The 12,882-nt window shown below is 39.3% G+C and overlaps 2 protein-coding genes across 2 annotated transcripts; both read right to left on the bottom strand.

Annotated features, from left to right (window-relative positions):
• Positions 1-10,052: 10,052 nt before the first annotated feature.
• Positions 10,053-10,604, bottom strand: LOC6577923 (N-alpha-acetyltransferase 20). The gene has a single exon (XM_002003818.1). It carries the CDS (start codon positions 10,602-10,604, stop codon positions 10,053-10,055), a length of 552 nt encoding a protein of 183 aa, XP_002003854.1.
• Positions 10,605-10,642: 38 nt separating this feature from the next.
• LOC6577924 (N-alpha-acetyltransferase 20) lies at positions 10,643-11,487 on the bottom strand. The gene has a single exon (XM_002003819.4). The coding sequence runs from the start codon at positions 11,349-11,351 to the stop codon at positions 10,737-10,739; it is 615 nt and encodes a 204-aa protein (XP_002003855.1). The 5' UTR covers positions 11,352-11,487; the 3' UTR covers positions 10,643-10,736.
• Positions 11,488-12,882: the final 1,395 nt, after the last annotated feature.

Below are 12,882 nucleotides of genomic sequence, written 5' to 3' on the forward strand. Positions count from 1 at the left end.
AGTAAAGTCAAACATTTAACGCAGCTAAATGATTGACTGTGCAAAAGAGAGATGAAAGAGAGAGAGGGAGAAAGAGTTAGAGAAGGTGTGAAGGAAGAGATAGAAAGAGTGAGAGGGGGAGAGGAACAAAGGCAAAGCTGTTGGGCAATACAAATAAACATACGCAATGCGGCAAACAAAAGCCAGAACAGGATATACACACATGCACACACTCATATATATGTAGGTACATATACATATATATGCTGATATAGAAAAGGACGGAGCACGCATATGTAGAGAGAAGGACATCCGTTTTTGCCACTAGCGACGACAAATGTCATCAAGCAGTCCAAATAATAATAAAATATACACTTAAGCCTCGTTTTGTGTGCGTCCGCCGGCCCACAGCTGTGCGAGCTGTGTACGTGTGAGTGTGTGTGCTGTGTATGTGTGTGTGCGTGTGCGTGTGTGGATTTAAATAAAACGGAAATTTATTTCGACAAATGGCATTTACTTGCAACGGATGTACCACCATTACACTGACACGGAAAGGCTAGACTCTCGCCGCTCTACTCAAGACTCAGTCACCAACCGTGCGCAATTTAAAGTGGCTAAGCAGTAGAAAGCCATATAACTCTATTATTAAATTTACTACAACGAATTTGACATACACTGTAATAGAATTTATCATATAGATTACAATTTATCATATATATATATATGTATGTATAAAGTGAAATAGTAATATAATAACGCATAGCATAGAAGTTTAAAGAAAAGATTAAGGAAACAAATTGTTCATTATATATTTCTATAAACTTGCTTGCATATAAGCAGCTAAGCTTTTGCATATATTTAATTTTGTATGAAGTCTTTTTTTTTTTCTCTTATTTTTTTAGGCTGCAAATCCTTGCTAAGCGAATATGACATGCCTCAGAGTGGAATAATGTATCCCTTTAATAGAAACATCATCTAAACTGTACGCTGATGGGAGGCAATCGCAATCCCAGCATGACACGGACTGACTTACTGCTGCAGCCTCGTTTCCAGCTCCCAGCTTCGTTTCATTTCGTCTCGTCTCGACTGGCTAACTGAGTGACTTGAGTCGAGGCGACTGAGTGAATGCCTTCAACGTGAGTAAGTGGGATAATGGGTCAGACTAAGCCACAAGCAACCCAATTGGACCCACTGAGCTGTCTCCGTGTCCGGAAACCCTCACGCAGCGCACACACGCGCGACAGTTGTATGATAAATTGTATAAGATATTACTGTAGATTTTTACATACGAACATGCACATCTGTGTGTGTGTATGTGTGTGTGTTTGTGTGTGGTCCCTTATTATGGCTGGGGCATTTAGCATTCATGAGATAATAAAAAGCAGCCCAAAAGCCACTGGACAACAACAAATGATTCGGGCCAACTGTGCTGTGTCATGTGTGAGTATGTTTGTCTGCTTTTTTAAGCGCGCCACATTGCGTATACGCAATATTGTTTAGCGAGCAAAAGTCAGTGCGCCGCCTCCAGCTGTTGATAATTTAGGGACCAAACCAACACACACACACTCTCTCTCTCTATTTCTCCCTCTCTCTCTCTCTCTCTCTCTCTCACACACACCCACACACATTCATCTCTATAATATTTTGTTGTCTTTTTTTCTGTGGAAATTTCACTTTGATCCATTTGCCAACGAACAGATTGTTTGTTCGGCTTTGGCTTTGGCTTTATATTTGTATTTTATTTTGTTTTTATTAAAAACAAAATGTTTTATATACATTTAGCTAGACTTGGCTTTCGTTTCTTTCACTTTTTTCGGTTTCTGTTTTCTCTCTGGGTGCGTGGGTTGCCTAAAAAGGGTTAGCAGTTTGTTCGGCATCCATTTCCTTGGCGTGAAAAGCGGAAAAATGCTCATTGCTATCCTTCTGCAACGCATTTCCCTCGTGGTAGTACCCTCTACACACGTCGATGATAAAATTCTCCCTTGGAATTATGCAAGGTAACCGCCAGGTCGCAAGCAAAAGTGAAATGTACAAATGGAAGAGGGTGAGCTCATTTCGAGCACAATTAAGCATTTAATGAGGCATTCACATATTAACCGAACTTTTTCACAAATTATGCAAATTTCATATGCTCAACCTCTTCTATATACTCAATTTTAGGCTCGTTGTGGTTTACCATTAATATGAAAAAAAATACTAATAAATAAATAAGTTTGTAAGACAACGATTTAAGAAGTTTGAAAATAGAGGGAGATAAAGTTCCTCTTTGTCTTCACATACGATGACGGTGTCATCTATGTCTTTACATGGGAACAGTCGAACAGAAGCTGAGCAGGCGAATTCTTTACTCAATCTTTCCTCAACCTTCTCTCTCTTCTCTCTCTTTCTACACACATTCCCACACTCCTACATACACATTCTCTCTAACTCTCTGTCTTTCGCTCTCTTTAAAAGTGAACCATTTAGCAAGCCATTTAGCTCGCAAACTTAACTGTTAATTCAATTATGAAACATCATTATCAAAGACCGCATTGTGTCTGTGTAGACCATAAACGCATTACCGCCACGCTAATGAAGAGTTATGCTGAAGCAGAAGAAGCAGCAGCAGCAGACTAGACTTCAATAATAAAAGAGGCGCCTATAAAAATGTTGGCCCATTAGCATAAACGAGGCGAACTTCAAACAAGTCACCGCTCCTTTTGCAGTCCATTAAAAGCGCAAAGATATATACACACACACACACACACACACATCTATATACATATATTTATGTATAAGCACATGTTTATATATGCTTGTCTGGTTGGCTTAATGTGGTCAAGGTAAAGTCGTTGAATGGACACGTCGGGGGACTCGGCCCAACTGCAGCAACTTCTGCAGTCAGTTGCTTTAATTATTAATTAACCCCAAACAATTAAGAGTGAAATGTTTTTGCAGAACTAAAAGAGGAAAAATAAAATTAAATATAAGAAAATAAATTTATGCAATTGCAAACAGAACTTTTGAACTGGAAAATGGCATAGGGTGAGCGTATAAAATATTTAAAAAGACATTTGCACGAGCGGGGAGGAGTTCATTTGTAAAGCCCCACCGATAATTAGCTGGACCGGAGTAGCACGCAGGTGCACTGTGAGCCCCATCGAATGCCCGCCAAGTGCGTCGCTGAGTCCTGGGCTTAATTGCATGTGCACAGGACACTGGCTAGCCTGCGAATGAATGAATGACATTCATTTTCGTGCCTTCTTTTAAGCATTTTTATACCCTGAACCCATTGAAAATGGGAAATCGGGGGATAATGGTTTTGTGAAAAGTATGTAACAGGCAGAAGGAATCATCGCAGACCCCATAAAGTATATATATTCTTGATCAGGGCGACGAGCTGAGTCGATTTGGCCCTGTCCGTCTGTCTGTCTGTCCGTCCGTCCGTATGTATGAACGCGTCGATCTCAGAAGGTATAAAAGTTAGAGACTTGAAATTTTTTTCCCTAGGTCCGTGTATATCACGCGCATATCAAGTTTTTCTTTTTATATCGATAACTACTTCCGATACTTTATTATCGATCAAAAACCTTATCGAAAGCTAGTTATTTAAATTTATCTCCTACACCTTTAGAGCTAGAGCTTGCAAATTTTAAATGTATTTTATATAATTTCGATTTTTGTTGTAATTTACCCCCCACCCCTATATCCACCCCCTCACCCTCACCTTTGTAAAATGCGTATTTCAAGTACTAGAAAGGTGTGCTTTAGAATGTACACATATTTTTATCATATGATTACGCCCTGAAAGTTTCATTAAGATTGTACGTCTAGAAATTAAATTATTCAACAAATAAATTCTTATAATATTGCCCACACTGCAGCGCAGCCCAAGCGCAGTCGCTGCTTACTGCGGAGTTAGCAGAGCGCGTTCTAATACGTGCGTGTGTATGTATGTATGCCGAAAAGAAGTGCAGAGTGATTAGAATATCAGCTTGGAGGGTTCAGGGTATCTCCTAGTCGATACCCTTACTTGTTTTTTTCATTCTTTGTTGCACTTCCGTTTGCACAGCGGAAGCAGTTGCCAGATAAAAACAAGCCGAAGCCGGGCGTGGAATCGGAGGGACGGGCAGAGCCGATAAAATGAGCAGGAGCATAAAGTTACAGGACGTGAACACGTCTGAAGGACTCAAGCGCACTCGAATTTCATAAAGCATTCTCAATGAAAATAATTAAAATGCGTCGAACGTTCAAAATCAAGCAGCATGGAAATTTAATTGTATTGATGGCATCAGCAGCAGCAGCAACTGAAAAATGGGGGACACGTACACGCCCATGCCCACACCCACGCCAACGCCCACGCCCACGCCCAGATGATAACGAATGGATTCCCAGTTGCATTGGGGCGATAAATGAGTTTTCTCACAGGTGACAATACTGAATGCAAACAAAATACAATCTTAAATCGAATGCAAACGTTGATAAATCGAAACAGCACAAAAAGAATCGATGAAACAATTTCAGCTGCCTGTTTACAGGTCACAGAAAATTATCAACTATGTAAGTGTTCAGGACGTAAAATATGATATGAAAAGCACAAATCAGGTTATTGGAGCAATAAGCGACAATTGAAAATTGTATAGCAGATTGAGAATTGCATAGCAGAGCTGCAATTAAATAATATCAAACAGATCATCCACATATCCTATTTAAAAATCAAGATTATATTGACTTGAGACTCTCTTATAGATTATACATGCATATAGAGCATATTGCTTTTCATCTGTTTTTTCGCACAATTCGCGTAGTCAATGGACTAGGATGTAACCCAAGGCCACCGCAATTCCAGTACAATAAACACACCCATACACCCATTCACACATAGTCGCGATATGAACTCACAGCTGTCATTGATAATAAACAGAAAAATATGAAAAAAAAAACAAAACAGGCATTGAAGAAGGAATACTCTGCAAATATATATAAATACAAAATTTTAAATGAATTCCTTTTTATTCCTTTTCGCTCTCTCTCGCTCCCCTTTCTATGCCGCAGCAGCAGCACGACGACCAATGACGTTCAACGAAGCCTACGCCAAAGCGACTACCTGCACTCCAGACTTATAACGGAATCCAACTTTGGACAGTGTGTGAATACAATACTTAACATAGCTATGCAGCGAAAGGAGAGCTTTCACTAAGAATATACAAAGCTGGCCCACTGTCAATAGTGAATAGCTCAAAAGTGACCTTATTGAAGCTAGCATAGAACAGAAAGAGATGACCATATTGACTCTCACTATATGGCATTGAATAGACGGGGTCTTCTAGCCGTTACACATTATGTTAAAGTACTCTGTTGAAAAGTATAAAGAGGAATCATCATAATAATGGCCCTGCACCTTTAACAGGGGACTACAAAAGCCACATCCCCAGTCACACCCGCAGCCGCAGCCGCAGCCACAATAACAACAGCAGCAATCAAACATGTATTTTTTTATCAATCACAAAATAAACATTAAACTCGACTTTATGCGGCGCTTGTAGTGGGAGTAGGCGTCAGCCACAATGCTGGCATATTTTACACTTCTGCTTTCAATGCAAACAAATTTTTTATTACAATATTATTGCTGAAGGCATAACATGTGAGTGAGTCCCCCTACAGCCAGCCAACCCCGCCCACTCTTGCTGATATTTATGTGAAAGTAAAAAATGAATAAATATTTATATGTATTTGTTTATGCTATGTACATGTATGGGTGTCTATTTGTATTTTAATCTGCACAGCCTTCAACATAATTGAAATGAATGCAACGCCATTTGATGAGGCTCCCATCATCCTACCCGCCCAGCCGTTTGTCTGTATACATAAAAAGAATGCTATTTTTATGATTTGTTTGACAAGCGCCCAACAACCCCCACTTGAAGGAAAACAGAGAGCAACACCTAATAAGATTCGCGACAACCCGAGTCTAAACATATTTTCCACATTATTTCCCATTTTTCAAGACCCAAAATGGCATTGACAAAATACAAGAAAGGAATATAAAAAGAAAATAAAAATAAAACATATTTATACATATCTATGTATGTGTGTTGGTGTGTGTGTATTTGTAAGTAAATATATTGCCTGCAACATAAGCACAATAAATGAGCGCAAAAATCAATTGACAATTTATTGTCGAGGGCATAAAAAGCGAGCTGGAACATGGGCTAAAAATCTACAGTGCTTATCATAATTATAGCCCACTTTTAATCCACTTAAACGAATAGGCTGAAAATTTTTCCTAAATGGCATATTCCCTCAAAATGAGTAGTTCAGTATTTCAATTATGAATGGCAAAAAACTTTTTCACTTCAAATTAACGATTTAATAACAATTTCTTAAAAAGAAGTAAAAAACAAAGAAAAACAGCACCATTTGCTATATCAAAATTACAGCCCATATTCTTACTTTGGTAAAAAGCAATCCAAATTCGTTGCGGATTGATGGAAAAACTAATGTCAATACTTAGTCCGGCCTCTATTTGCCTTAGGTGACTCAAAAATTCTCTTCCTCATTGAAACCACTAAATTTAATAAAAGGTCCTTTTCGAAACTTTGTCATTCATTTAGAATTTGCGTTTTAAGATATCAACTGTCTCCAATTGGCGAATTTTGGTATACACATGTCTTGTTAGATTATCCCAGACATTTTCTATCGGGCTGAGATCTGAAAAACATGCTGGCCAGTCAAGGACATCAACAAGAAATTCCTCCAAATACTCCTTTTTTCGTCTGCACACATGGATTCTGGCATCATCCTATTGGAATACCATTGGTTTCTCACGCAATTCCCTTAAATATGGAATGAAACTACTATCCAGAGTCTGAATATACTCTTCACTGTTCATTCGGCTCGTTACAAACTTCAATTCCAAGGTACCAAATGAACAAAATGTACCCCAAATCATGACGGAGCCACCTCCAAAGTCTGTCCTTGAAAAAAACACAGAAGTGGGATATCCACAAAAGATATCAGAACGCATATTGGAGTCGCAGAGGTCAGCACCGAGAAGAGAGTAAACTTGTGTACAATAATAAAGCCGAAAAGGAAATATGTACCAACTGGGTGAGCTCTTTCCATTTTTTCTTTGATTCGGGTGCCGAGTGTTATGTAATCAAGGAAACATGTAGTAATTACTGGTTTGGCAAGCGAATAAACAACCTGATTAATATTGAGAGATATAGGAGTAAATATTGTGAAGAGCAATTGGCGAATTTTGGCTACAGTGCAAGTTTTTCAATTAAACCTAAAAATATTATTTCATGTGTAAGCATTTCATTTGATGACAGATGATTGCTTGAAGCATGATGTAATATCAGTCGAGAAATCTTGCAGCTCGGTTTCAGTGTGATAATTGAAGCTGACATAAAATCTAATTGGTTAGGAAGAAAGATGGTAGTGATAGACTGTGTGTAGACTACCGTGAACTAAATGCGAATAAATATCCTCTTCCATTGATATCAGATCAGATAGCCAGATTACGAGGTGAAAATATTTTTCCAGTATGGACATGGCAAGCGGGTTTTATCGAAGATTCTATTGAACGAACCGCTTTTGTGACTCCAGAGGGTCAATATGAATTTTTAGCTCTTAAGAATGCCTCATCGGTGTTTCAGCGTGCGATTGTGAGAGCTTTAGGTGAATTGGCATATTCATACGCAGTTGTTTATATTGACAATGTTTTGATTGTGGCTGAATCAAAAGAACAAGCTTTTGAAAATCGTTAAAGGCATTGGCAAATGCAGGATTTTCATTAAATATAAAGAAATGTGAGTTTTGAGAACAGGAATTGAGTATCTTGGATTTTACAAAATAAAAAAATAAAAAAATAAAACTGTGAAATAAAACCAAACCTAAGAAAAATAGAGGCGTTGTCCGTTTTATCAAAAAATCATTTCCATGTTGACAAGTGACCCAGTGCTTAATATTTTTGATCCTCAACTCCCAAAAGAACTTCACACAGATGCGAGCTCGTACGGTTAAGATGCATGCATAAGTAAGAAGAGAAATGTAGAGTAGTCGTAGTCAGAATCCAAATATCATTCGTTGAGTTGGAAACTCTGGCAGTGTACAATGCTGTGAAGCACTTTCGACACTATTTACATGGCACAAATTCTTCTGTATATACTGATTGCAATGTGTGAAAGGCAAGCCGCACAAAAGCTGAATTGACGCCAAGAGTGCATCGATGCTGGGCATATAAGACGGAAAGCCAAATGGTCGGGTTTGCGCAGAAGAGTACGAGCTACTGAATTTGAGTGATATCCTGCCAAACTTACATTCGATGGAGAGCCCTTTTGGCGAGTGGTTGCGGAAGAGTATGATGTACTTTAAGAATGTAAGTGAGATATCCCGTAACACTGCCATTTGATGATGTAACATAGGTGAGAGATAAAAGTGAAATCCAAATGGTTGAGTTTATTTGCAATAACTAACATTTGAAGACATTAGGAAAATGTGTAATGAGATAAAGTAATGATTATGTGGGTAATGAACAGAAAGATTTATTTTGATAATATCGATGAGAGCAAATGTAAATGTTTAAATGATGCGAATATGTTACATTGGATAATGAAACTATGTAAGCGAGTTATTTTATTTTGATTAAAAATTAGATATGAGTTTTTAACTGTATACACGAGGACGTGTAATCGTATCGTAACAGGAGTATGATATGATAACAACATGAAACATGAAAAGATTCGCGCGACGATTGAAAATAGTCATATTTGCGTTCATTTTCTGATCATAAAAGACTGTTCTGTCGGGAGATAATGGTACCCTAGCCGCGACTCATCTTGATAAGTCGCTTATGATTCTTTTTCTTAATCATAAAAGAGTCTTCCACAAGTTATAATTTAACCATTTCTGACTCATATTCGAATGAAATTTTCAATAATTTGCAACGAAAATAATTTGTTTATTAATATAATTTTCATTTACTATATATATGTATATTATCTTAAACAAGTAAGAAAGCTATAGTCGAGACTGCTCGACTACGAGATCCCCTGAACCCTTGGAGCAATAGCTATTTCAATAATTTTTCGCGTCTTTCAGCTTACACAAGAAACACGCACACACACACACACACACACGCACACACAGGCATACATACACATACACGCATACACACACGCATACGCACACACACGCATACACACACAAACACATACACACACACATATACACAAGCACCCACGCATAAACACGCATGGGCTGCAGTGTGCGCTTACTATGAGAAATTAATTGTTTAATAACTTTTTTTGTGGACATACGATCTTCATGAAACTTTCAGATTATGATTACACCATGGATATGCATGTATTTGCCAAAGCACAAGTCTCTAGTATTTGAACGCTTTTTACGCTTTTTACAAACATGGTGGTGAGGGGGTGGATATAGGGGTGGGGGGTAAATTTTAACAAAAACCGAAATTGCATAAATTGCATATAAGCATACATAACAAATTTGGAGAGTCTAGCAATAAAGGTGTAGGAGATATAATTTTATAACTGGTTTTCGATATGGTTTTTTATCGATTAAAAAAAAATTTGAAGTCTCTAGCTTTTATATCTTCTGAAATCGACGCGTTCATACATACGGACAGACGGACAGACAGACGGACAGGACCAAATCAACTCAGCTCGTCGCCCTGATCAAGAATATATATACTTTGTGGGGTCTGCCACGCCTCCTTCTGCCTGTTACATACTTTTAACAAAACCATTATACCCTGATTTCCCATTGAAAATGGGTTCAGGGTATAACAAAATGTGGCCAATAAAAAAACTTAACATAGGCCTTGGCCTAAGTAAATTAGTTTGGCATAAAAAACCGCATGAGTATATATGGTCCATGTATATATATACTTCTTTTATACATATGAAATTTGTAGTTTAGCTCTTGTGCGTAAGCGGAAATTTAATTTTAGCGCAATTGAATATTTTAGTTAATTAGTTGAACGTCGAGAGAAATGAAATGCCAAAGAGAAAATATAAGAACAATAAAAAAAAAAAGAAAGATACAGGAAGGGAGAAACAGACGCCCTAGTTGTAGTCGTCGTCGCTTTCCTCGTCGCTGGGCAGGTGCACCGACTGCTTGCTGGCGACCAGCAGGGAGTGGCCCAGGACGTCTATGGCCAGCGGCTTTCGCATGTCGAAGGCATCCTCGTCGGGATCGCCTGGGTAGTACTCGAGCAGGACGCGGCGCAGACAGTAGCCGAGGGCGCAGTAGAGCTGGTAGGCGGCCTGGTTGCTGCAGCGCAGATAGAGATCCACATACCAGGCGTTCCTCAGGTCCAGCAAGTGCGCAAAGTGGTTCATGAGCAGCGAGGCCACGCCCAGCCGGCGATAGTGCGACTCGACGGTCAGCGCGCAAACGTGACCGTGCAGGTCGGCGGCATCCGTGCCGGGCAGGCACTTGCCAAAAATGAAGCCGGCCAGTTGGCCCTGAGGCGAGAGGGCGGCCAGCGCCAGTTCGGGCCACTGGGCCAGGTGGCGCATGAAGAAACTGAGGCCATACACCTCGGTGAATGGATCGAAGACTAACGTGTTGAATTTAAAAAGATCATCGAGATGCATCTCCCGCAGGCAACTCATGATGATATCCGAATACGGTAAACAATATGTTTAACAAATAGATTTTGATGATGGCAAGTGCGTGTTGTTTACTGAGTATTTATGATTGGGTTTGACATGGCATATGACACTCAACACGAGTTGAGAACATTCTCAAAGCACGTTCAATATGGCATCCCGAAGCATGCCGAACAGCATTTTCAGCACCTTCACCAGTTCCCGTCCGGCACTGTAAAGGCCGTCTATAGCATTCATCCGTCCCTTGAGGCAAGTGCCGTCCACGTCCTGGGATAGCGGCAGGCGCATCTCGTACCCATCGTCATCGTGGTAGTATCTGGGCAATAAGGAGTACTTCGCATAGCCCAGCAGCTCGTAGAACTTGATGGCGTTCTGGTTCTTGCAGCGCACAAATAGATCGATGTACCACTCCCGTTTGACCTCCAGTTTGACCCTGAAGCTTTCCATCAGCAGCGTGCCCACTCCCAGACGTCGGAAGTCGTTGTCAATGGCCAGGGCACTGACGTGGCCATGGCTGCTCATCTTCTCTGGGTCCTTGCCATTTCCGACCCATCGCTCATTACGAACGCGAACGCCCATGATAAATCCCGTTAACTGGCCATTGGGAGCAACGGCGACTTCATTGAGCATCGGAAACTCTAATAGTCTAAAGGCGTAGAACGCATTCGAATAGACCTCGGTCAGGGGATCAAAGAGCATCCTATTGAACTTGAACAGATCATCGAATGCAAATTCCCGTAATGCCGTCATATTACAAGGAGCTGCTTTTTGATATATTTTTATTTTTAATATATTAACGTAGAAATTATTTCTACAGTAAAAATGTGTCGCAATATTATTGACATACTTCGACTTTTCACTCGTAGCTAGCCATGTCTGTAAATATCAAGATAACATACATATACAATGAAAGTTAAGCTAAAGGACTAAAAGCAAATTGAAAGCTGTCATCGAACAAAATCAATCCCAATTATTGAAAGTGATACAATTTCCAACTAATAATAGAAATATTAGAAGTCTATTAACATTCATGTTTAATAAAAATTCGCAGCTAGAAAAATTCCGATGTCGCGGAAGAATTCCATTTTAAATCATTTGTATACAATGCGGGTCGCAAGTTTTGTATATGTACATACATGTTCAAATAAGTATTTGTAATTATCCTACTTCAGGCACGAAAGAGTATATTGGTCTTTGCTATATTCGTCCTTAAAAACGCATTCGCTTTCGTAACTGTTGAAGATGTAGAAATACTTATTAGGGGCGTGGCAAATACTATATCCGGTATCTCAAAGACATTTAATTAAAATGCTATAGACTTGAAATTCCGAATACAGACATGTAGCTATGTATGTCTTTAATGCAAGGTAAAACAAGTAAGAAGGCTCTAGTCGAGACTGCTCGACTAGGAGATATCCTGAACCCTCCAAGCTCATATTCTAATCATTCTGCACTTCTTCTATGCACACATACATACACATGCATCCAGACGCACGTATAACAACGCGCTCTGCTGACGGCGCAGTAAGCAGCGACTGCGCTTGGGCTGCGCTGCAATGTGGGCAATATTTTACGAATTTATTTGTTGAATAATTTAATTTTTAGACGTACAATCTTAATGAAACTTTTAAAACGTAATTATAATGTTCAAATGTATGTACATTCCAAAGCACAAGTCCCTAGTATTTGAAATGCGTTTTTTACAAAGGCGAAGGGGGCGTGGTATCTAAAATCTGTAAATTACAAAATCTTTGTATCCATTAACTTTATATACAACGCAAATTTGAAGTCTCCAGGTCTAATAGTATTCTAATGAGGTTGAAGAAACAAAATCAATTTTTCGATTATTCTCGATAAAAAAATTATCGGATGATTTATCGAAAAACTAAAGCAAACTCGTACTGCGTATGGTACACAGGAGTATGCATGCCAAATTTCAGCTCTCTAGCTCTTATAACTTCTGAGATCGACGCACTCATACGGACGGACGGACGGACGGACGGACAGACAGACGGACAGGGCTATATCGACTCAGCTCGTCACGCTGATCAAGAATATATATAGTTTATGAGGTTTGCCATGCCTCCTTCTGCCCGTAACATACTTTTTCACAAAACCATTATACCCTGATTTCCCATTTTCAATGGGTTCAGGATTTAAAAATGTACCCAACCTCACTGTTATAAGCGTTATTTTTATTTTTAAGCGTTATTGTAGCTCGATATTTGGAGTCTTGAATATATAGTCGTCAGTATTACCAGCATTCCAAAAGAAATTACCC

This window comes from Drosophila mojavensis, unplaced genomic scaffold, assembly GCF_018153725.1.
Source record: "Drosophila mojavensis isolate 15081-1352.22 unplaced genomic scaffold, ASM1815372v1 contig_49, whole genome shotgun sequence".
In the NCBI taxonomy this organism is placed as follows: domain Eukaryota; kingdom Metazoa; phylum Arthropoda; class Insecta; order Diptera; family Drosophilidae; genus Drosophila; species Drosophila mojavensis.

What these genes read in the sequence shown, in the direction of transcription:
- LOC6577924 (XM_002003819.4), bottom strand. Translation starts at nt 11,351, where the DNA reads ATGACGGCATTACGGGAATTTGCATTCGATGATCTGTTCAAGTTCAAT.
- LOC6577923 (XM_002003818.1), bottom strand. Translation starts at nt 10,604, where the DNA reads ATGAGTTGCCTGCGGGAGATGCATCTCGATGATCTTTTTAAATTCAAC.